The 23,643-nt window shown below is 42.5% G+C and overlaps 2 protein-coding genes across 3 annotated transcripts in view; both read right to left on the minus strand.

Annotated features, from left to right (window-relative positions):
* Positions 1–4,936: 4,936 nt before the first annotated feature.
* Positions 4,937–12,055, minus strand: LOC309357684 (uncharacterized protein CXorf65 homolog). 2 transcript variants are annotated; one of them, XM_081890070.1, is made up of 7 exons: positions 11,577–12,055; positions 11,057–11,094; positions 10,300–10,386; positions 9,817–9,933; positions 8,456–8,530; positions 7,475–7,573; positions 4,937–5,863 (listed from the first exon to the last, which is right to left on the minus strand). In XM_081890070.1, the coding sequence occupies exons 2-7, from the start codon at positions 11,079–11,081 to the stop codon at positions 5,787–5,789; spliced, it is 480 nt and encodes a 159-aa protein (XP_081746196.1). In that variant the 5' UTR covers positions 11,082–11,094; positions 11,577–12,055; the 3' UTR covers positions 4,937–5,786. The 2 variants fall into 2 exon arrangements, with proteins under 2 accessions (XP_081746196.1, XP_081746197.1); XM_081890071.1 differs by lacking the exon at positions 11,577–12,055 and having other exon boundaries at positions 11,057–11,552.
* Positions 12,056–13,109: 1,054 nt separating this feature from the next.
* Positions 13,110–23,643, minus strand: part of LOC309357540 (uncharacterized protein) — a 144,132-nt gene continuing 133,598 nt past the window's right edge. The window contains exons 84-88 of the mRNA XM_081889719.1: positions 21,861–21,979; positions 19,834–19,949; positions 16,517–16,646; positions 15,082–15,225; positions 13,110–14,281 (exon numbers count right to left, since the gene is read on the minus strand). Of these exons, the coding sequence (XP_081745845.1) occupies positions 14,093–14,281; positions 15,082–15,225; positions 16,517–16,646; positions 19,834–19,949; positions 21,861–21,979 (698 nt within the window). The 3' untranslated portion in view covers positions 13,110–14,092. The remainder of the gene's footprint in view (positions 14,282–15,081; positions 15,226–16,516; positions 16,647–19,833; positions 19,950–21,860; positions 21,980–23,643) is intronic.

Consider the following 23,643-nt stretch of genomic DNA (forward strand, 5'->3'; position numbering starts at 1 on the left):
CCAACTGAGCTGTCCCAGCTGTCTAACCCCCACCCATAGTGATCAGTGCAACTGTATCATGTGCTGGAACACAGCTTGCCCTTTTCTGCACAAAGAGCTTATTCCCCATTAGGTGGTGAAGAGGATATATTCAAGACCTTTCAAGTTCTGCTTTTATTGCTGTCTGTAATGAAGGCAGCATTCCAATCTGAGACTTGGCACTGCAGCAAGTCTGAAGCAAAAACAAGAGCCATGACTAACAGTGTCTGTAAGGCTACCAGGAGTTACATTTTTGGAACTCCTAAGTCAAATGCCTTTAATGCCATTCCGTACTAAGTTGTTATGGAAATGGCCCAACCAGTCCATCCTGCTTTCTTTTTTCAATTGCTCACATTTGAAGTCCTTGGCTTTCCATCCTGTCCCGCCCCTCCTGTGCTTTTATACAGTGTGTAGGAGTTGTTGGTGTGGTGTTTTTTTTTAATAGAAAGTGCAAGTTTGAACTGGCACATCCCAAGCTCCTCTCTTCCCCTTCTTCCAAATGTTATGGGAATTCATCTCTAAACTCTGATTTGCAAATGAATGGAAAGTTTGCAACTAAGAGTCTGGCTTCAAGTAATGCATTCTCCTGTAACAATGGGCTCTTATAGATGTGCCTTAATGGGCATCTGTTTGTCATTCGTAAATGTCACTGTTTTTATGTGACATGGGAACATAGCTGTCAACCTTTCCCTTTTATCACGAGGAATCCTATTCAGAATAAGGGAATTTCCCTTTAAAAAAGGGAAAAGTTGACAGCTATGCATGGGAAAGCTTCATAGTACTGAAATAAAGTACCAAAAACGTACCCATTATATTAATCAGAGCGAAATGACATACGTTGCTGATGCAGTCAGCCTGGGGAACACATCTTTTCTGAACTCTTTTCAGTTAGGTCTCCACCTTAGTAACAAGACCACGGCTGAATCTACACACATATAAAAAACGTTGAGAAAATGCTTTTTAATTTTTTAAATATATATGGAATTTGCCATTAGCTCACCAGCGCAATCTAGTGTCACTTATGTACAATGCACTTAAAGCACTGTTAAAATGTTATATTTGCAGCTGTATAGCTGAGTCCCAGCATGGCAAAAGTTGCTTTGATGCTGGGGTTCCCAGTGTGACACACTTAGATTTTGGTGCATTCCAATCCTCTCAGAATCTCCCAATATTTTATTTTTAAACATTTACTGTTGGGGGCTTGTTTTCAGTGAGTAGATGGTTTGTGCCTTTTTTGGTCTGTGTTTTGTTTTGGGGTGTGTGCAGGTATTTTTCCTGCTGTATGTGTGCGAAATCAGCAGATTGCCTTCTATTTGTGGGATCCCACAATGTTTCTTTTTTAGGTTTCCAGATGTGACCCCAGGCTCGGAAAGGTTAAGGAGCCTTGCTCCAATAAACAATCTTTGTGAATATGGTGGAAATGATTTAGACAGACATCGTTTTACACCTAGGAACCACACAGACACATTTGGATGAATAATTCCTATTCACAGCAGCGAGCAAAAGTTCAAACAAGGTGATGATCACCTGGCTTCAAAGTTGGCAAAGAAGTGGCTTTGTTTTGCTATTTGTCAGCTGGCTCCTTTGCTGGATAATATCCTAACCTGCTCTGTGCTGTTGCCCACTATGGGCCCCTTTGAAATTAAATGGTCTGGTACGTTCCCAAGAAACGCTTATAAACAGAAACACCACATTCTTGTGAAGGAACAAAGTGAGAGCACAGTTCACTACCTTACCTGAGGATACTAGACCTTTCACATGGAAAAAATGCCTTATCTTCATCAAGTCTGCATGTGCCTGCTCCATCTGCTCAGATCAGAACAAGATACAGACTTGTTTCCACTAAAGCTAAATCAAAGCAGTATTGAAAACTGCAATGCACATTTACAGAGCTTAAATCACCCCCAATTGAACTTTCTAGCAGCCTAATTGCAATAGAATTTGTGTGTGAAGATGCCGAGGTGTCAAGTGGCATTTATTTTTGAGGGTGCAGGTGAACAAAATGTTCCAAGGAAGTCAGAGAGTATTGTTTCGTGCAACCCCAATCTAAGCAACACATCCATTGTTCCTTTGTGACTGACAGTGACTGTATATTTCATCAACATAGCCCCTTAAGGCCCATGTCTGTATCAGAAATTAATTCCATGACAATTCCTGGCTCATTTATATTATGTAATGGTATTGTGAGCCACATGGAGTGAGCTATGCCCCCAAAAGGCGGCCTATACATTTATTTAAAAATAAATAACAATCAACTTACAGGCCTCTCCTTTCTCTGCTGTCATACAAAATGGGGAAGGTTAGGCTACCATGATGAATTCATTTATAACAATAAGAGAGAGGGATCTGGAGCTTCTCTTATTAATGCAATTCCATTCCATATTCACCTACTCTTAAAACAAAACATTGGCAAAAGAACAAAGAGTTTTCTCTGGCAGGTCTTGATAGACCAGAGGATTCATTGGCTGTGATTCCTGCATTGCAGGAGTTTGGACCAGATGATCTTGGGGTCCCTTCCACCTTTACAATTCTGATTCAGTGATATTTTTCTAGAAAAGAGGTGCCGGAACTCACCATGAATGCCTCCCTGGTTCTCTTAGAACAGCAATAGAGCTCACCTGAGAGGTGCCAGAACTGAGTTCCGGCGAATTCCAGCTGAAAAAAGCCGGACTGATTCTATGATTTATTGTAAACTTTCTTTTCTACTTCAACAAGCACACCACTTGATTACAGCAGTTGGGGAATGTCCTGATCTGAAGCCTATCTTGATAACAAAAAGGCAGAGAATGATTGACACCTGTTTTTCCACTCAATTTACTTAGAAATTACCCAGACAGCATTTGTTCGATCACTCCCAACTCCAAAGAGAAACAGATCTCTTGGAAATTAACCTTGTAAACCTTCAACTTTGAGAAAATCCACTGGAGTTTTCTAGTTTCCTCTTAAAAGAGGGCCTCTTTCTCTCTCAACTTTGATCTTAAACATAGCCCTGAACTGTTTCAATGCAGCATGCTATACAAATACAGTATAAACCTAGGATCTGATGCTCAATGTCTCCTAGGATTAGTCAGGTGGAGAATTTCAGTTAAGTACAGCATGGCAGAAAGAAAAGCCTGTGTGTGCTTCCCTCCAAAAGTGGGTATTCTAAGTGGATGAAGGATATTAATGCAATTGCAGAATGTCACATCCCGTAGACTTTCACTTTCACTAAAGAGAGAGAGAGAAAAACAAACGTTCCAGTTCTGATGATTGCAAACAAAAGCATTGCACACGCAATGTTGCCAGTGCGGAATCAAGCTCTGAAACCCAGATGGAGTTGGGCAGAACTTCATATAATTATGGAGATGGGGTTTCAATGAACAACGCTTTATAATCTATTAGTTATCTAACCTCCATTCTCCAGTCATTCTGTTTGCAAGAGGAAGCTGCTATGCACCAAGTCAGATTGCTGGCCCATTTAGCTCATGATTGCCTACACTGACTGGCAGCTGCTCTCCAGGGTTTTAGAAAGGGGTTTCGTCCAGTCCTACCATGAGATGCCAGGAATTGAATCCGGGACCTTCTGCATGCAGTGCATGTGCTTACCACATTCTACCAGTCCAATATTATTTGCAGCCAATGTTGGTGTCATCCATCTTCAGAGACAATAGAATGTGCCGCCAGGGGTGAAATCAAACTGCTGTGTTAGCACCACTGAAGTGACCTCCCTGGGGTACAAGCCTGGACAGTGTGTATGGAGGTCCTGGATTGCCCAGACGACAAGACACACCCTCTCAGCCTCACTGATGTGGTCCAAGGGAAAGGATAGCAATACATTTGGCACCAGCTTGGCTGCAGGAGTTACTGAAAGGAGGCGTACAAAGTACCATCCAGCCATCTTAGGAACTCCACTCTGGACTTGTGTATGGTTTACTTCTTAGCCTTTTCTTCTCCTGAAGATATCCCACAAGGCAGCAGACTGGACACACACACACACACACACACACATATATACAGTGGTACCTCTGGATACGCACACCTCTGGTTGCATATCCTTCAGGTTACACACACGGCAAAACTGGAAGTATTTTTCCGGGTTTTGCCACACACGCATGTGCAGAAGTGCTCTACGCGGCACGCACATGCGCAGAAGCGATCTACGATGCCACGCGCATGCACAGAACAGGCACCTTTGGTTGAGAATTCCTCGGGATCGGGCTGGAGCTCCAGAATGGATCCCATGTGCAACCGGAGGTACCACTGTATCACTACACACCCACACACCCAAAAAACCTGCACTAAGGTATTCCAAGAGTGAGATGAAGCACATTGATTTTCAGAAGTGCAGATTATCAAAACTTAAAATTCAAAGGTTCCTCCAACTACTTAGATTTTTAAAAGTCCCTTGACAGTCAACACTGCTTTGGGTCAAAAAGTAGCCTGCAACTCCCATGCTGCTAGCATATATATAACCAAAGTGGTGTAGCAGTTAGGACCTAGAAGACCAGGGTTCGAATCCCTACTCAGCTATGAAATTCACTGGGGCCACCTCGGGCCAGTCATTGCTTCTCAACCTAACCAGCCTCATGGGTTGTCTGGGGAATTAAATGAGAAGGGGAGAACCATGTACCAGCTTGGTGGGAAAAAAATGCAATACAATAAACTAATTTTTTTAAAATGTCAACATTAGCCAATAACCATTTAGTTTCAAAGTCATCTGACTGACCTAAAAGAAGTCTGGATGGAACAGAGGAATTTATTCCTTGGTGAACTGTGTTTTGGATTTTGTTGTATTATTTTTAAAAGTATTATTTATTAATCTGTTCTTTGGAGAAGGTCATGACCTGGTTTCTCACATCTCCATACATCATTCCTTAACAGTCTTGCACCATCCTTGGTATAGCAGCTTCCCTTGCACTGTGAAATATCACCAGTGTGCTCAAAAGCACCATCTCTTTTTATTACTATTTCTAGGATGAGTAAGATTGGAAACAACTTTCAGAAATAAGCCTTGGGGAATTCTGGTGCAGAATGGCTGTAGCATTGGCTGACTCACAAAATTGTTCCTACAACGGTTGAGGCAAAGAGCGAGAAACATAGTGGAGAATGCCTTTCGTTGAATTAACCTTAGTCAAACTTGTACATATTGAGACAAAAAGAAACATCTGGAGGATCACAGGTTCCCCAACCCTGTCCAATCAAGCACATCTACAGTACAATGTTATATTCCCTGTTTGCTCAGAAGTAAGTCCTACAGCATTCAAGGCACCTTATTGTCAGGTAAGGTGCCTAAAAATTCACATTTGCACAAAGAAACAGAAAAAGGTATACGTAGATTGGTAAATAAAAAGCAATTTATATGTGTTGTATATGCAATATAACACTGTGCCACCAGATGGTGCTGTGGAGTCCTGTTTTTACCTACCGGATTTCCCTGTTTAAATGTACGTGTTTAACTGAAATGCTTTTTTGATGTGTCTAGATCCAGCCTTGGTTTGAGCGAGAGGCAGTGTTTCAGCTTAAAGGCTTTAGTGAGACATCAGGAACAGATTGAGGGAAACAGGGAATAGGATCTGATTTATATATACTTCAGCCAGCCCCTGGCGACACCCACCTCACACCTGATTGGCTGTTTTGTGCCTAGGCAGCAAATCACAATGCAGGCTTCAGAATCCTGGCCTGCCTTGTTATGCGGACTCAAGCTCAGAGCAGGGGACACGCAGGAACATACATAAACTGGTATATTTCCACAAACTGGAAGAAATTCCAATTTCTGATCCAACAAGAGATCATAATTTTCTGCTTTGTTTCGGAGAAGCAACGGGCGTCCTTGTTCTGCTGCTGTGAGGCGAATGATTCCTTAAGCCTACAGTGGAAAGAGACAATAATCATGTAAGCACCAATGCGTCTGTGAACAAGTTGGTAAAAGCAAGATGGTGGACTTGCCCAAAGATTAAAACCTTTTGGGACATGATCCATGACGAAATAAAAAAATTGATAAGGACATCACACACACAAAAAGGCAGAGGCATATCTATTAGGAATTCTAGATAAAGATATCCCAAAAGTTAAAACTAACTTATTTCTATATGCGACAACAGCAGCAAGAATTTTGATTGCTAGCTATTGGAAAGAAGACAGCATCCCAACAAAAAGAGAATGGTTGGGGAAACTTTGTGAGTACTTGGAATTAGCAAAACTGACAGATATAATAAGGAGAAAATCCAAAACTATGGTTATGACGCAATGGGAGTTCTTAAATGATTATTTACAAAACCAGAGCTCAACTACAAAAATCTGGTTGTGTTTAGAATAATCTTGTGCGTAATATAAAAAATACAAAGTGAGGAAATCCAAAGGGAAAATATGAAGAACAAAGGTTCTGGCAAACGGATTATTAAAAACGCGTGAGGTAAACGGTGGAAGTCTTTTTAAACAAACAAACAAACAAACAATTTATTTAAGGTAGATAAGGACAAGCTGAAATTATACAATTGAATATAAATATAGATGGGAAACGGCTATGTATTGTGAGTACTTATCTACTTTTAAAAAAAATTTCACTTATGATCTTTTTCTTTTACTTCTTTATTCTTTCTGTGTTCTTTTTTTCTTTTTTCTGATATCTTATCTTTCATTTCACTGCTTTATTGTGAATAGCATTTTATAGAGGTATAAATAACTGTAAATATGAAAAGAGACAAAATATTCTCTAATTTTTTTCCCTTGGTTAGATGTATTTTCTTTTTCTTTTGTATTTTCTTTTGTTGTAAATATGTATGTTTTCTAATTTGTAATTAATAAAAATATTAATAAAATTAAAAATAAATAAATAAAGCAAATACTTCATGCAAATATGGACAATAATGTGAGATTTTGGTTAAGTTTGGTCTCTGTATGTAAAACAAACTGTACATTCAGAGAATGGTCATTAAATATTTATTTATTTATTTATTTATTTATTTAATTCATAAAATTTATACACCACTTGATGGTAAACAACAACAACCTTCAGTCTTCAACTAGCATTAAATGATGACATTGAGGTGATACGTACGTATAACCCTTTTAAATCTGGTTGTGAGCATGTTAGGGGGAAAGCAACCCATTATTCACTGAATATGTTTTAAGCTTATATCTCAACCCAGCAGTTCACCTGAGGCAACTTGCAGCTGTTCCCTGACTGCCCTTGGAGAATGAAAAGACTGGCAGTCCTCAGGGAAGGAGTTGCTTGTTTTGAAATTCATATGCTATAGCTGGGTTCCAATAAGTAAACCAAGTTGATTATGGATTCTGAAGGTGGTTATTCATCTCACTTGGTTAAAAATGTAATTCCACTTCTCCATATCTAATACATGCCATCTTTCCTGAATTGCTCCTCTGAGTCCCAACTCTACAATTTTATGATTCTATGTTAGCCATCAAGACTCACAAAAAGTAATAAACTGGACGTTCTCTTTAATAATTATGAGCTCACCTTCAGCAGCTGGGATATCCAAGGTTGCTTTTTTGTGGTTCTTTCTGGATTTTACTCTCGGAGAGGGGACTTTGCGCTCTTGCCAGCTCTCTAGCTTAGCTTCAGGTAGGAGAAATATATAATTCACCAAAGCAATTCAACAGTGCAATGAAAAAGCGAGATAGAGCATCAGCAATTATCTAACTAAGGGAGCAGTCTTGTGCTCTCTGGCACAGTGGCTGAAGGTCCTCATGATGCTACAGACCACCCTCTGTGATGCCACCAGAAGTTTCCACACAGCAGTGATGGAAAGCTCTCAAACCACTGCTATTCTGACAGCAGTATAAAATGTTTCACTCACCTAAAAGTTTCACTCACCTATTTTCCACTGAAATCAAAGGGGCATAAAACCCTTTACCCCTTCTTGGTTGCATCTGAAGGTGGAAGATCTAAAAAGGGACATGTGCATGCAGAGTGTATAGCTGGACCTTTTCCAAACCTATTTCCCAGTTCTAAAGAGGCAAGCCACATTTCTGAATAGTTATTGTCCTACATTGAAAATGGGCATGTCTCTTTGGCATGGGAGGTGTATTTTTGTCCAGAGGCACCGATCCATCTTTGACAGGGACACCTAGGCTCAGGGACAGACAAAACTTAGCTTCTTTCACTGGCAACTGCACACAGTTGTCAGTCCCTGGGCCCTGATGGCACTTCTGGCTGACTACTGACATTTGCATGAGAAGAGAAGACTCCCTAGAAAAGACCCTGGGCACAAGGAGAAGGGGACGACAGAGGACGAGATGGTTGGACAGTGTTCTCGAAGCTACCAGCATGAGTTTGACCAAACTACGGGAGGCAGTGGAAGACAGGAGTGCCTGGCGTGCTCTGGTCCATGGGGTCACAAAGAGTCAGACACGACTAAACGACTAAACAACAACAATCTGACATTTGAAGATGCTTTTCAAATTGCATAGATAAATGGAGGCAAGTTCACCCACCTACCTAGGAACTTAGCATTAATGACGGACTCATCTTTCAACAGAGGTGTAAATACTCTCTTGGAAGGCCTTTCACCTCCTGGAAAGGGCAAAGGTAAAGAACAATTATAGTGTGTGGTTAGGGGTAGGGATGGAATGTCCTGTTTAGCAGTCAGAATAAAGAGCAAGAGTTGAGCTATCTGGCAAAGACACGAGAGAACAGTTGCCAATCAAGCTGTGGCTAGCATCGTTGTTCTAACTAAGCACATTCTATTAGAAGCAAAACTCATTTTCAGTGGGTTCTCACTCACAAGTAGTGCTGTTTGAAAAAACTGACATGAACCAATTTGATTTTCATCTCTTGGACTAGAGTGTAGATCAGAACACTAGATTTTTCCAAATTTTGAAATACTGTTCTTGGTTAATTTATTTATTTTTTAACCAAAAGGACCCTTAAAATGTATATAAAATCGGTTTAGAAACACGGGCATTGAGATCCCATCCATGCTGAAATACATGTTTTCTAATAAAATACTTTACATTGTTAAATATGTTTTTAAATATGGTTTTTCAGGCAGATTTTTTAAAATAAAATCATAGATACATAGGAGAATGGGGTGGAATGAAAGCATGCAAAATTGACTCAGAGGTAAAATAGACTGATCCACCTATCCTTGCCTCTGAGTGACAGGCATAGGATTGGCTGCAAAGAACACTAGAAGTAGCTACACTTTGTGGACCCAAATGCAGAATTGTAAGCAATAAGGAACTGCTCACCTTCTTGCAAAGTGTTTCAGGGCCCACCACAGCAGACCTTACAGGCAAAACTGTGCATTTGTGCACATATCTGTACATGCACAGGTAAAGGTCTAAACCTGTGGTCTAAACCACTAAGTCTCTTGGGATTGGGAAGGTTGGCGGTTCGAATCCCTGCAACAGGGTGAGCTCCCGTTGCTCGGTCCCAGCTACTGCCAACCTAGCAGTTCAAAATCACATCAAAGTGCAAGTAGATAAATAGGTACTGCTGTGGCGGGAAGGTAAATGGCGTTTCTGTGTGCTCTGGTTTCTGTCATGGTGTTCCGTTGTGCCAGAAGTGGTTTAGTTATGCTGGCCACATGACCCAGAAAGCTGTCTGTGGACAAACACCAGCTCCCTCGGCCTGAAAGCGAGATGAGTGCCACAATCCCATAGTTGCCTTTGACTGGACTTAACTGTCCAGGGGTCCTTTACCTTTTACTTTTACATGCACAGATAGTACCGATTCCAGTGTGCATAAATTATCATGAGAACTGGATTCAGACTTCCTTGGTTTTAGGTGCACATTGTGCAGTTGTACTGCCATACCTGTCCACATGGGAGTCTAGAGATTTTGTGCAAGGGACCTACTTGTAACACCCAGGAGTACATAGGCCTCACGTTCCCCCAGAAGCTCAGTTGCGGAGCGCTGCTTGTTCTGGAGTAAATTCTTCACCTGGCCACTCTCGTCTGCTAACTCTATGTCATCTGAAACACATGATTCAAGAGCTGGCAAGTGTTATTCATTCACACACTATCCCTGTTTTTTCCAAACGTAAATTTTGAGCTTTCTGCATGTGTTCAATTTGTGTCAGGCCTTCTCTGAGGAATGTGCTTCTACATACCTTGGAGTCTTTAACAGAAAGGCAAACATGCTCACAAGGAGGCTGGATGTCTGTGTCAGAGCACTGAGTGCTGTCTCAATTAGCCTCCACACTTCAGGATTTGACAAAGTCTCTGCTGGATCAAGGTGCTTACTATCAGTGAGTGTAACCCACTGAAACATCTAAATGCATGGATACACACTCCCACCCCCCAACATACAAAGTGCACAAAGATTTTTAGCTACTGTACCTTCATCCTCACAGCCACAGCGGCGTTTGATGCCATCCAGGAGACGCTGGACTTCACAGTGAATGTTAAAAATGTCTGCCCTGTTTTCTACAAAGTAAAAACAAAATGCAAAAATTGATTTCATTTTTTGAAAAAAAAATTTTTTAACCATTTATATGCCACCTTTCAGTAAAACATCTCCCAGAGTACCTAACGATAATGAATTTAAAACATATGCAAGGATAAAGCCAAGGGCAGTGGCGTAGTGTGGGTTGTCAGCACCCGGGGCAAGGCAAGTAATTTTCGCCCCCTAACCTGTGGATTTGCGCCCCCTAACCCGTGGATTTGTGCCCCCTAACCCGTGGATTTGCGCCCCCTAACCCTAACCCCCAGATGTTGCACCCGGTGCAGCTGGCCCCCCCTGCACCCCCACGCTATGCCACTGGCCAAGGGAAACAGCTGTCATTCACATGCTTGTAACCTCCAGGTTAGACTAATATAATGTGTCCTTGAAGATTGCAAGGAAACCATAGTTTAGCTGAAAATACAGCCTGTGGGGTTGCTAACTGGGTCCAGGTGCCGGAAATGTGTTTCCCCCTGTGTTTGGACAATTGCACTGATTCCCAGTCTATTTTAAAATGCTGGCTCCCACCATCCCTGGCCATTGGCCATGCTTGCTGCGGCTGATGGGATGTGTAGTTCTGCAAACCCTGGAGGGCAAAGGTTCCCCACACCTGTTGCAAGACAACAAAAGGTTCAAGGCTGGAAGGTCACTTACCACCATGAAGCACAGTTACAAACATTTCTGCTGAAAACCTGAAGGGGAAAAGAAGGGAAAGGAAAAAATGCGCCACGAGGTCAATATATAAAAGACTGAGCTTGTTTATGCTGTTGAAGTACCAGTATCTGACTCCTCAGCAAATGCCCAGGAATTGAGAGCATGGAGGGGGGGGGGGATATGCTATTCTTCGCATTAAATTCCCTAGAATTCTCCCTTCCTTCCTCTACCTTTTTCATTCCAAGGGCCACATTCCCTCTTAGAGAACCCTCTGGGGGCTACATACCAATAATAGAAATGGCTAACCTACATGCATTCATGCTCAGCACAAATCCCTTAGCAATTAGGGTTGAAAAAACATTCTACATGGTTATTTTTCTTTTTGAAAAAATATGTATCCTAGTTTTATTTTGACACAAGAACTCGGAACTCATTGCAACCATCTTTAAATTTCATTTAAAAACTATGCAGCATTAGAATGCAGCAGGACAACCCACAAATGACCCAAGCCATCACTGACCTTTCTGGATGATGTGACAATGGCAGTAGCCCTAATCCAAAACCAGGATGGACTGACGTAGCTCCGGGAGCCAGGAAAACGTCGGATGGTCAGGTGCAAATTGCCACCTTTGTTCCTAAATTCCGCACCAGCCTTGCAAATGAAAGTGATATTGTAGCTATTTTCCAAGCAGCCTGATACAGCACACATATGTCTTTATTGCCGAGTGCTGCTTGGGTTTGTTTCCGTCTCCATGGGTGACATGTTGCCCTAACAATGGGTCTGGTAAACAGCAGCAGAGCCAATGAGACCTCCTCTCTTTTCTACCAGTTATGTAAATATTACCTCATCCTCCACGAGCAAAGAACCTGCCTTAATGTACTTCTATGTGGATGAGGATCTCAGGAAATCTAGGAAAGTGCTTGGTTATCTGACTAGATCAGAAATGAACAGTATTAGCATACTCTCCAACATTTCTCCAATGAAAATTGGGGTGTCCTATTCAAATAATAATAATAATAATAATAATAATAATAATAATAATAATAATAATTTATACCCTACCCATCTGACTGGGTTGCCCCAGCCACTCTGGGCAGTTTCCAACATATATAAAAATATCATAAAACATTAAACACTATATACCTTCCCTATACAGGGCTGCCTTCAAATGTCTTCTAAAGGTTATATAGTTACTTATCTCCTTAGCTCGGAGGTTGCATAACTCCATACTGTCCAGCATTTCTCCAATGAAAATAAGGTCATTTTTGCCATACCCTCCAACATCTTGTCGATGAAAATAGGGATGTTCTAAGGAAAAGTGAGACATTCTGGGATGAAACCAGAGACCAGGACAGTTTCTGTAAATCTGAGACATATGGAGAGAGACACTTGGAGGGTCTGCATTAAAGCATGGGGAACCCACCCAATGGTACTCACCCAATTAAAGTACAGGGCGGGGATACCCCATTATGCTACTTCGGGTGTCATGTTTCTCAAACATAAAGTGTGTTAGGTCCTCTTAGTTGTAGCAGGAGGCACTGAGGCTGCATCCAGACAGCAATTTATTCTGTTTTCATTTATTTCCTTACCTGATAATTTCCAAATTTTATGTGATCTCTAATGCAACATAAAAGCCACTTCTGGAAAAATCTAGCAGAAGTTTAGCAGTCATTTCCATAGCATTTGCTTCCGGGGGGTGGGGGGGTGGGGACTGTCTCCAACCCCCTTAATCCAGAAAATCATGGGAGTTTTTTTGTGTTGCAATTTCACTTGACCTCCGGGAGGTATTCCAGCACACAGCTCTTTTCCTGTCATTGAAAATTTAGTGTGACAAGGCAGTATAGCAATAAAAAAGAAACAGTTCCACAACACAATGGGTAATGCAGTGTAAAAGGAATGAACATTAGAATCTGGGATAGAATCTGAGGCGCTAGCATTATAATCAGGCAAAGTAACACAATAATCCCCACATCTGAATGCTCTCCAAGTAGTGTCTCCTTTGTCAGGTGGTTCGGCTGGTATAGATGCTCATAGTGACTATTTGTGATACTCGTTACAGGATCAAACAGAATTTATTTTCCCACTGGGAACATGAAGCATGAGGCACAACCACAATCCCGATTCCTCTCACATTTTGAATATTTACATGATGATTTTCAGATAAACTACCTAACAAATATTTCTCAAATGTGGCATTATTATATTTGCATTTTTATCTCCCATGGAAATTAACATTTTTGCTCGACTTTACAACATAATGCACGTATTTTTCAACTGCATCCATCAGATTAGCAGTTATGGATTCTGCAACCTTTCAGATGTCCACCCACTCTTTGGGTGTGTATCAGATTAATTCAGAACTGTCATTTTGTGATACTGTAAACAAAACTGCCATTTTTTCAAACTTCCTCTCTGTGTGTACACATTCCATACATACCTTCTCTTTCATGCAAAGTCATCTTGAGCCAGAACTAACCACCTATCCTTCTGTTCATTTTTGACCAAACCCTGTTTTTGGCTTCCCTTCTCCTTTGAAAAAGTTATTGCCTATTTTCATTTGAAACTGGCAAGGACAAAGAAAATCATGTGCACATTGGATTATAACTCTGTAACTGCACAATACACATGATATTGCTCACAACACATCAGTAATGCACATCTACTGAGCACTTAAAATTTCCTTCCTAGATACTAACTGGAAAGGAAGGAGCAGTAGCAGGCAAACTGGTGAACTTTTGAAAGTTACAACAAAAGTTGAGAAATCCCCTCACTGCCATTGAAAGCCCCTTCTCTCTGATCCCAAATATTTTAAAAAGAAAAATGATAAGAAGACCCCAGATTGTAATCCACGTGCCCTAAAACCATTGGGTATCCAAAACAGTTGCCTCCAATTTGCTACTTGGATTCACTCCTACTGCAATACTTTAGGTCCCAAGAGATTTAGGTATTTAAGTAAAGGGTTGATCACTCCAGCAAGAAATAAACACAGTTGACCAAATGCTCCCTGCTGGTTCAGAGTTTTGGCCAGTCTCCCCTCAGCTGCTGAGCTGGCCACCATGATGGATTTTCAGACAATGAGCCAGTTCCGATTCAACGTCTTTGATTTTCTGCGCAATGAGACTTCTCTTGATTCCCAGCAACACACTTTGGTCTCTCTTGGCAGCCCAAGATTCAAGATGTTCCGAGAAGTGCTGTGCTTTCTCCTCAGGAAGACAACTTGCAGACTGTACAATGGGTGGGAAGGAAGGAGGGGAAGTGGGAAACGGGCAGAAGAAAGCCATTGAGTTGTCCTGAAGCAATTACTGGAATAGTGGTTGAGGCAAGATGCGGTAAACCAGGAGATCTGGGTTCTCATTACTCTGGTGCTACTCAAGAAGAGCAAACCAGACTGTGTGGCCTCCTTCCTCCAATTCTGATGCCTTACAAAGCACTTGCTTCAAGTTTGTGACTGAAGTGTGTTCAATGAAGGCAAGCCAACCTTCAACCAACTGGATGCCCTCCAGATGTTTTGGATATGCTGGCTGGAGGCTGATGGCAGTGGTAGTCCAAAACATCTGCAGTGGAACATCTGGTGGGGAAGGCTGATGTAAACAGATTATCTGGTAGATGTTGAGTGAGGAGAGGAATTTCATCATAGAATGAGTGAGATCTGTCTGTCCAGCCTCACTCTCTTGGGCACTAACTTACAATTTCCTGGTTTTTGTCCACCACATGCCCCAGAGTGTTTCAATAAATGCTCCTTTGCATTGCCATTTTTAGCACTGTAGACATAGGGATCCATGTAGCAAGCACACTTGCCATATGGTGTGTGTGAAGTGAGTTTGAAAGAGGGATGAGAAATTACTATTCCCTAGTTCATTCCTAGTCTTAAACCCAATGCCCAGCCTTATGGGGCTGTTGTGTAGATGTTGGGTTGTTGAGCACTTTGCATACAAGGAGCACTGTCAAGGCATATGCATCTGCATTTAAAATAATAGTCATTTGCATCACTGCCCCCTGCAATGAAATTGTGGTATGCACATACTGCAAATGAGGGTGACTCCTCTTGTGCTCTGAGTTCGCGGTCCAGATGTTCCTCTTCTTCTTGGATTGTTAAGGCCTGCAATGTCAGCTGGAAGAAGTCCTCATTCAAGCCATCCAGCATCTCCTCCAGCTCTTCAATCTTCACCTAGAAAATGGAAACCATTAAGAAGAAGGAGGCCAAACTGGAACAGTTGTGTAGAAGAGAGAATTTCATCATTTGCAGAAGGTCATTTCTTACTGCTAAAAAGGCAAGAGTAGCCCTTCTGAAAAGGACACAAGAGCCCTACCCTCTAATGCACTTGGGCATGCCACACAGATGCCCAAATTGCACATCATTGGTAGATCCATGGATGGGACTGACCTATGCTTCCCTCCCCGCATCATGTCTCTTTGATAACATGTTGATGTTGTTTGTTAATCCACAATGCTGTGTCATTGCAATAGCCTTATCCTGTCCTCAGTGAGTGACAGTCTATGAAACATGAAGGGTATTGTATCATATTATATAGCAGGGTGGGGAACTGGATCTGACCAGCAGGCTGGATCTTGACCCCCCCCCAACACCATGGGCTGTTTCCATTCAGTGGTCAGATCTGCCCATGAGTCAACCTATTTCACACATTATGTCAGGTGAAGCATTTTCCTTTGCCTGAATGATCTGAAATCAAACCATGCAGGCAAAAAGAGGTTCCATGGGTTCTCTGGTCGGCTGATGGGAGGCTCCTGCAAAACCCACTTCCACAAGGAGCCTTTGCCTGCCCTCCACCTGATGAGATCGGTATAGTCTGGGTAGGCATGGCTTGGGGAAGACAGCAAACCAGAACCACTGCTAGACTTTATTAGGCCTGCAGAAAGGAGGTTCTCCACAGCTTTCACAGGTACACAACAGAGACATGGGCCAGTGTCACCCATGTATCTCTCTTAATAGGTAGTCTGGGGTCCAGAGCCTTCCAGTCTTGGAATAACAGCTCATCTAGAACCAGGGGTCATTTTGCCCATCCTTTTACCTTTTGGCAAGCCCATTATTGTCTTGCTCAGAATGGCCAAGTGCCAGTCATCGTATAAATAACCCCTTCCCACCCTATCTGCATAAGGGGGGTATGAAAAGGCAGCCACCAGAAAACAACACATTTCCATAAAAAGGGTCTGCACATCAGAGCAAGACAGACTCTTCTAGAATTGGAAGGGTCTTCTTCCACTGGTGGATGGTGGACAAGCCTGATTTACATGGCCCCACCTACTAGAGCAAGTAGGAGGTGCAATGGGACAACTCATACTCCTTTCCACTGTAGAAAAATGATATTGACACAGCAGACATAAACAAGTCTTGCAAGGGGCTGAACTACATGACCCTTCAGATCCCTTCCAACCCTACAATTCTATTATTCTAAGTTACAGGAGGTTGAGCCAAGTTGATTTAAGGTCAAGTGAGCTACCTGAAGGTCAGAGGAATCTCCTGCCCAAGTCTTCCTCTCACTGCTGCGTGCTCTTTCCTCAAGTTGCCCTGAAGTTTCCATTATATTTTGAAGCTCTGCTTGCAGCAGGAAACTTCTGTAATCTTGCAATCTGAGACACACAGGAAGAGAGGGGGGAAAAGGAAAGTAGGATTTTCTGTGTGTTGCACCTGCCTGCATCCAGAAGGCTAGCATTAACCTCTCTGTCCATGCTTTGAAATGATGGAAAGAGGAGAGAAAAGAATTGACCTGGTTAGAGAGCCCTCCTGGAGCAAGGCATCCATTAGGTTCCCAATATCATCTATTGCGGCTCATCCCTTTATCAGAGGGAAGAACCACATGACGGAGAGGGTTATATCAAACCAGTGCTGTACTCCCGGACCAAATTGAGTTAGGGGTGGAGTGCAACTGCTACTAACCCATTCAAAAATTGAGAGATTCTACACTTGCTACTACATCAGAGCTATTTGCAGGATGGGCCTGTTTAGAAAGTGAACAATCTGGTTCCAGAGAATCTAGCTTGCCTGAAATGGCTGCTTTGCTTCAGAAGGTTATTGAGCCATTGCAGACATCCTGGTGGCCTAAATCAATCACTGAGGCAATGGAGGACGCTGTCTCACTGGAGCCAGTGGACCTTCAGATGAAGCTGAATGTTTGAAGATTCAGGACAGATTTTTTTAAAAAGCACTTTTTCACACAGTCCATAGTTAAACTATGGAAGTCGCTCCCATAAGAGGCAGTGATGGCCACCAGCAAAACAGGCCTGGACAAATTTATGGAGAAGACTATCCATGGCTACTAGCCATGATGATACATTAATGCATCTGAATACCAGTTGCTGGAGACCGCAGGAAGGGAGAGGGCTCTTGGGCTCAAGTCCTGCCTGCAGCTTTTCCACAGGCGTCTGGTTGGCCACTGTGAGAACAGGACGCTGGACTAGATGGGCCACTGGCCTGATCCAGCAGAGCCCTTATGTTCTTATGATGTGTGTTGGGCCTGAAACACCCTAAGGAGATTCCTTTACCCATGGAGGTTTTGTTAGACATCACCTTCCTCCTACCTTGTCCACATTTTCCCACTGCATGGCTATTTCTGACTGATTCTGCCTTCTAAAGAATAGGAAAAATGCTACATGCGTCCAATCTGACCAACCCACAGATGGATGAGGAAGAAAAAAACCCTGTCCCCAGTTTAGTTTTGATGGAGCTCAGTCAGCATCCAGCTGCTCCAAGCTAAGCAGGACCAGAACTGGAGACCAGTTATACCTCCAACTGCCAAGCATGAAAATTCTAACACTAATTTGCATACAGCTGACTTGTTGCATGTATTGTGATGGAAGCAAGGCAGGTGGGCAGGTGCAGGCTGCACAGAGCAATGAGGTCATAACACGATCGGCCAATGTGGAGTGTTTTCAATTTACACCATTGGGCCAGCAAAAAACGTTAGAGCATGTTTTCTTAGAAAATCTTTCAGCCACAACATCGTCTCTTAATCCTCTATCTACTGAGGACATAATTGATGCATAATTGAAGACTGAGAATAATTTCTGAGAACTATGAGATATCCCCGTGGAAAAGAATGGATGTTGCACAACTGCACTGCTGGGTTGATTGCCTGTATTTGGTATCAGGATATTACCCAAGGGCAGAGTCTGATTCATTGCTTGTAAGGGAAGATGAGATCCTGTAGATAAATGAATGAATGGTTTTTGAAAGGCATTTTACTGCAGGGATATCGTCCTACATAGCTCCAGTTATCTAAGCGATTCTTCTGAGCAAGCGTATGTTGCGTATGGTATGTGCCTCTGGCATCATACTTATTTATTTACACAGACAATCCTCAGATGTTGTCTATTGCAATTCTGTACTCCCAGAAGCTGCTTCAAAAAATGCAGGACAGGGCTGCTGGCAGGCTGGTCCTGGGTCCTTATAGCATGGGGCTGGCCCACCCATGAGGCAATATGTGATGAGACCATCTTGAGTGGCAGGATCCAGAGGGGCAGCAGAGCATTGCCTGCTGATGTTGCCAGAAGTAAGATCTGGCTTCTCTTCAGTAGCACCTCCAATGCTGCCTCTACAGCAGCCTCTTGTTGAATTAGACACAGTACTGATCTCCTCCTATCCCTAGGGAGGAAATGGGCAGGGGCTGCCCTTTCGAGTCTCCTAGGATCTGCACCTATCCAGCATGATTCAGAGAGAGCCCTGTGACAGCCTTTGTTTCCCACTTCAACCACCAGGTGAAGTTGATTTGATTCCCCTACTTCCCCAGTGTAGATCTTTATCCCCACCATGCCCGTTCTTGATGTATATCTTCTTGATGTATATCTTCATTCACCCCTTCTTCCCTAGTGGGGTATGTGTGTGCACCATTTTGTGGTTTGCCACAGGTGCCGAAATGTCTTGCCCCAGTCTTGTTACTGCACCACAGCAAACACTGTTCCCAAAGTAAAATAAATTATAAACTCTTGCCTTTGCAATTTGAGACTCTTTGTCTGGCCCTCCAATGCACTTGCTGACTGTGCCTGCCAGGATCTGACCCAAGCCTGATCCTGTCAGCTTACCACTTGGATCCCTCTAGCCAATATTTCTACAGCTAGGAAAGGAGAAGATGGCTGCACACATACACCATACATTTAAAGTGTGTTTTCCACTCCCAAAAGAATCCTGGGAACAGTTTATCCAGGATTCTCTCTGGGGCAGGCAGAGAAGGTGCATGGTGTATATGCAGCTAATACCCTTATTCACTGACTCTGCCTGGCACATAGAAAACTATAGTGGTGGTAAGGTTTCTTTCGGACACAAATCTACAAGCATGGAGTCAACTAATGGACATTGATAGATGCCTCCTTTTTCCAAGAGTCTTCTGTTCCTTGTCAGTAGCCCAGTTATCAAGCAATGGGGCTCCCACTATTAGCAGTTTACTCCACACAAACCCTTCCTTGAAGGAGATGTCAATAGAATTATCTGCGCTCAGTGACTGTTCTCAGAATTATCTCTAAGCTCAGTAATTGTTATCAGTGATGTAAATGAAAAACAGGACCGTTTTCAGATAATATATATGTACCGAAATTAAATACACAGACAAAATTCATTACAAAGGGCTAGCTTCCTCTATTTCGGTGAGATAGGGAAGAAGGAATTGGAACATTATATAAGCTAAATAATCAATTGTGCAACTGAAAAATGCCCTTGTTATTGGAATATATGCACTAATATCGCAACACAGCAATATGACACGAGTACAATTATTTGTCTGTCACAATCTTGGATTACTTATCTAGTGAAACCAACATCAGCTACCTTTCCCGTGGGCGTTGCTCAAGGAAACGAGAGTCAGGCAACATTTGGAGACTCAGCAGTTCTTCAAAAATCGACCGAGCAGCTAAACAAACAGGCGAGCAATTTTTCATCGGATTCTGAAAGAATCAGCACAGAAGGCAGAACTTTTAGTGGTCCTAATCAAAGGATCTATTCATCAGAAATATCGAGCGCCCAAGATTTTGCTGACATCGTGGGATTATTTTTTTATTTTTATTTGCATCCAGCTGCTTTGAAATTCAGGCCTTTGGGTTTTTCTTTTCACAACGCAAAAGCTGGGGGTTGAAAACAAAAGAACAGAAAGCATACACAGAAGTTAAAAACTTCCAACTCACATTCTACAGCCTTTTTCTGTAATTTAATAATTCTAACTTTTATTTCTGATTGTAGTAATAGGTAGGGATGCCGGAGAAATTAGATTTCTGTGAATCCTAATCTGAATTATTATGGGTTGTTGTTGTTGTTACATTATATCTCACTTTTCATCCAAGGAGAGCAAGGTGACGGGTACAATATTCTCTTTCTCAATTTCATCCTCTAAACAACCCTGGGAGGTAGGTTAGGCTGAGAGATGGCGACATGTTCAAGATCACCCAGTATGATCTTGGAGATTTGAACTTTGGTCTCCCAAGTCTTAGTCCAGCAATATACTGTAACCATTACACCACACTGGATCAATTGGCCTGATTCTAAAACTTCTATTCAGGGGTCAGCAAACCTTTTCAGCAGGGGGCTGGTCCACTGTCCCTCAGACCTTGTGGGGGGCCAGACTATATTTTTTTGGGAAAATGAACGAATTCCTATGCCCCACAAATAACCCAGAGGTGCATTTTAAATAAAAGCACACATTCTACTCATGTAAAAACACACTGATTCCGAGACCATCTGTGGGCCGGATTTAGAAGGCAATTGGGCTGGATCCAGCCCATGGGCCTTAGTTTGCCTACCCATGTCCTATATCATGTACAGTGGTACCTCGGGTTACATACACTTCAGGTTACAGACTCTGCTAACCCAGAAATATTACCTCAGGTTAAGAACTTTGCTTCAGGATGAGAACAGAAATCATGCAGCGGCAGCGGGAGGCCCCATTAGCTAAAGTGGTGCTTCAGGTTAAGAACAGTTTCAGGTTAAGAACGGACCTCCAGAACGAATTAAGTACATAACCAGAGGTACCACTGTAATGGATAGGAATTCAGGGATAGAGAAAGGAAACTACGTCTTTGTGCAGTGCTTAGTTCAACAATGGAACTCACTCCTATATGGGACAGTGAAGGTCACCCACATGAATGGTTTTAAAAGAGGATGGCCATACTGCACCTCCACAGTCAAAGGCAGTAATCCTTCTGCCTACCAGTTGAGGGCTCTTGTGCTTAGGCCCTGCTTGAGGGTTTCCCACAGGCATAGAGTTGGCCACTGTGAGAACAGGATGATAGATAATAATAATAATAATAATAATAATAATAATAATAATAATAATAATTATTATTTGTACCCCAGCCACTCTGGGCGCCTTCCAACAAAGATGAAAAATACACTAAAATGTCACATATTAAAAACTTCCCTGAACAGGGCTGACTTCAGATGTCTTCTGAATGTCAGGTAGATGTTTATCGCTTTGACATCTGATGGGAGGGTGTTCCACAGGGCGGGTGCCACTACCGAGAAGGCCCTCTGCCTGGTTCCCTGTAACTTGGCCTCTCGCAGTGAGGGAACCACCAGAAGGCCCTCGGAGCTGGACCTCAGTGTCCAGGCAGAACGATAGGGGAGGAGACGCTCCTTCAGATATACTGGACCTAGACTCTACAGGTCATTGGCACAATCCAGCAGGTTCTCCTCATGTGCTTATGAATTCAACTACCCTTCTGATTTTGTGCTTCTCTGAATTTGGCAAGATCATTTGCAGCTCATGTTCCAGAACCATTTTAGAAAGTGTCATTTGCAATTTAGAGCCACATCTGTAGTGCTACAGCATGCACATCTGGCTGGAACACCTGAAAACTTATTACCTTCCCTGCTGTCTCTTCTGCTCCCCAAGAACACTGGAAAAAGGCATCAGCTAGGGCAGCCACTGCTGTGTTGAGCTCTTTCCAAAAGCCAACGTTTGGAGGAATAGCTTCCTTAGAGCCTGGGAGCAGGGGAGAAAGATAAAAAGACCGATCTGTGTCATCAGAATTCTTTGAATCCTCCAGATGTAGCCTCACTCAATGTGGAAGCCCCTTTCCATTAGACACTCCCATCTGGAGATTCAGAGTTTTGTTCAGTTCACTGTCCCTTGTGCCACAATATTACACCTTTCTGCATGCAACCATCCAAGCCAGATGAGATGTAGTTCAGGAGAGCCAAGCTCCAGACAGAATTTTTTAAGCTAGCTAAAGTTTGAACCACAGTTTTGTCCAATTACTCATAGCAGTCAAGCAATGAGACTGTTTTGAAGATTCAGTAAGCTAAACCCATCTTCAGCTCACCCTTTTGGAAGCCTGTCTGCATTATTAGGCAGGGCTTGTGTGGTGCAACATGCAGATTTAGAAATAGGCAAAACCTTCAGCAGAGCATCTCGTAAGCCAGGAACCCACACCTCCATTGTGCTATTGTTAGCATAAGGCACAAACAAGGAAGAGGCCAGGCTCTCTCCTGTAATATGCTCTGCAGATCTAGTTCTTGGAGCTGCTGTCTCTCTGCCATGATCCTGCGCAATGAAAGGTTAAGGAAGGAAGTGAAGAGACAAAAAAGATCTGCAAAAGGTCTTTTTGTCCTTGCTTACAATATTACCCAAACAGCAGAAGAAGACCGAGAAAGGAAGAACATTATTGGGGAAACTATCACAATGAAGGAAGTGTTGTGCCAAATACCTGCTACACAAACAGGATAAAAAAAAAAAATCCCTGCACCCAATTATGCGGAAAGGATATCATTAGATCACAGGGTGTAGCAGCCTTCTTTGCATTTGACATGACAATTGTCAGAATTTCATCATTTTATTCCAGGCATTCAAATCAGCCTTCAGTACTATGAAGTACATGCTTTTGCATGCAGAAGATCCCTGTTTCACTCCATGACATATCTACAGTTAAAGGAAACCTGCTATCCTTTAGCTGTAGATATCATGGAGGGAACAAGGGACCATGTGAAAAAAAAACAAAAACCACTGGGGATTGTTGGGGAAAATGGCAGCCCCATGTCAAGTTCTACCTCCCCTTGAATAATGTCTGAAAATCTTGGCAATACATAGAATCACACTCAGAAAGGACTCTGAGGGTCATCTAGTCCAACCCCCTGCAATGCAGGAATCTCAACTAAAGCATCCATGACAGATGGCCATCCAACCTCTGCTTATAAACCTCAAAGGAAGGAGAGTCCACAACCTCCTGAAGGAGGCCATTCATTTCTTTCACTCCTATTTTTATCATTGGGTAGAGGGAGCAGAGAAATCCACATCAGAATGACATTAGGACAGGTAATAATAATAATAATAATTAATAATAATAATAATAATAATAATAATAATAATAATAATAATAATAATTCATTATTATGGTCAAAGACCAGTTCAAGAGGACAGGCAGTAAATAATTGAATTAGATCATGGGTAGGCAAACTAAGGCCCAGGGACCGGATCCAGCCCAATCGCCTTCTTAATCCGGCCCGTAGACGGTCCGGGAATCAGTATGTTTTTACATGAGTAGAATGTGTCCTTTTATTTAAAATGCATCTCTGGGTTATTTGTGGGGCATAGGAATTCATTCATTATTTTTTTCCAAAATATAGTCCGCCCCCACAAGGTCTGAGGGA

This window comes from Podarcis melisellensis, assembly GCF_964234715.1.
Source record: "Podarcis melisellensis genome assembly, chromosome: 15".
Lineage (NCBI taxonomy): Eukaryota > Metazoa > Chordata > Lepidosauria > Squamata > Lacertidae > Podarcis > Podarcis melisellensis.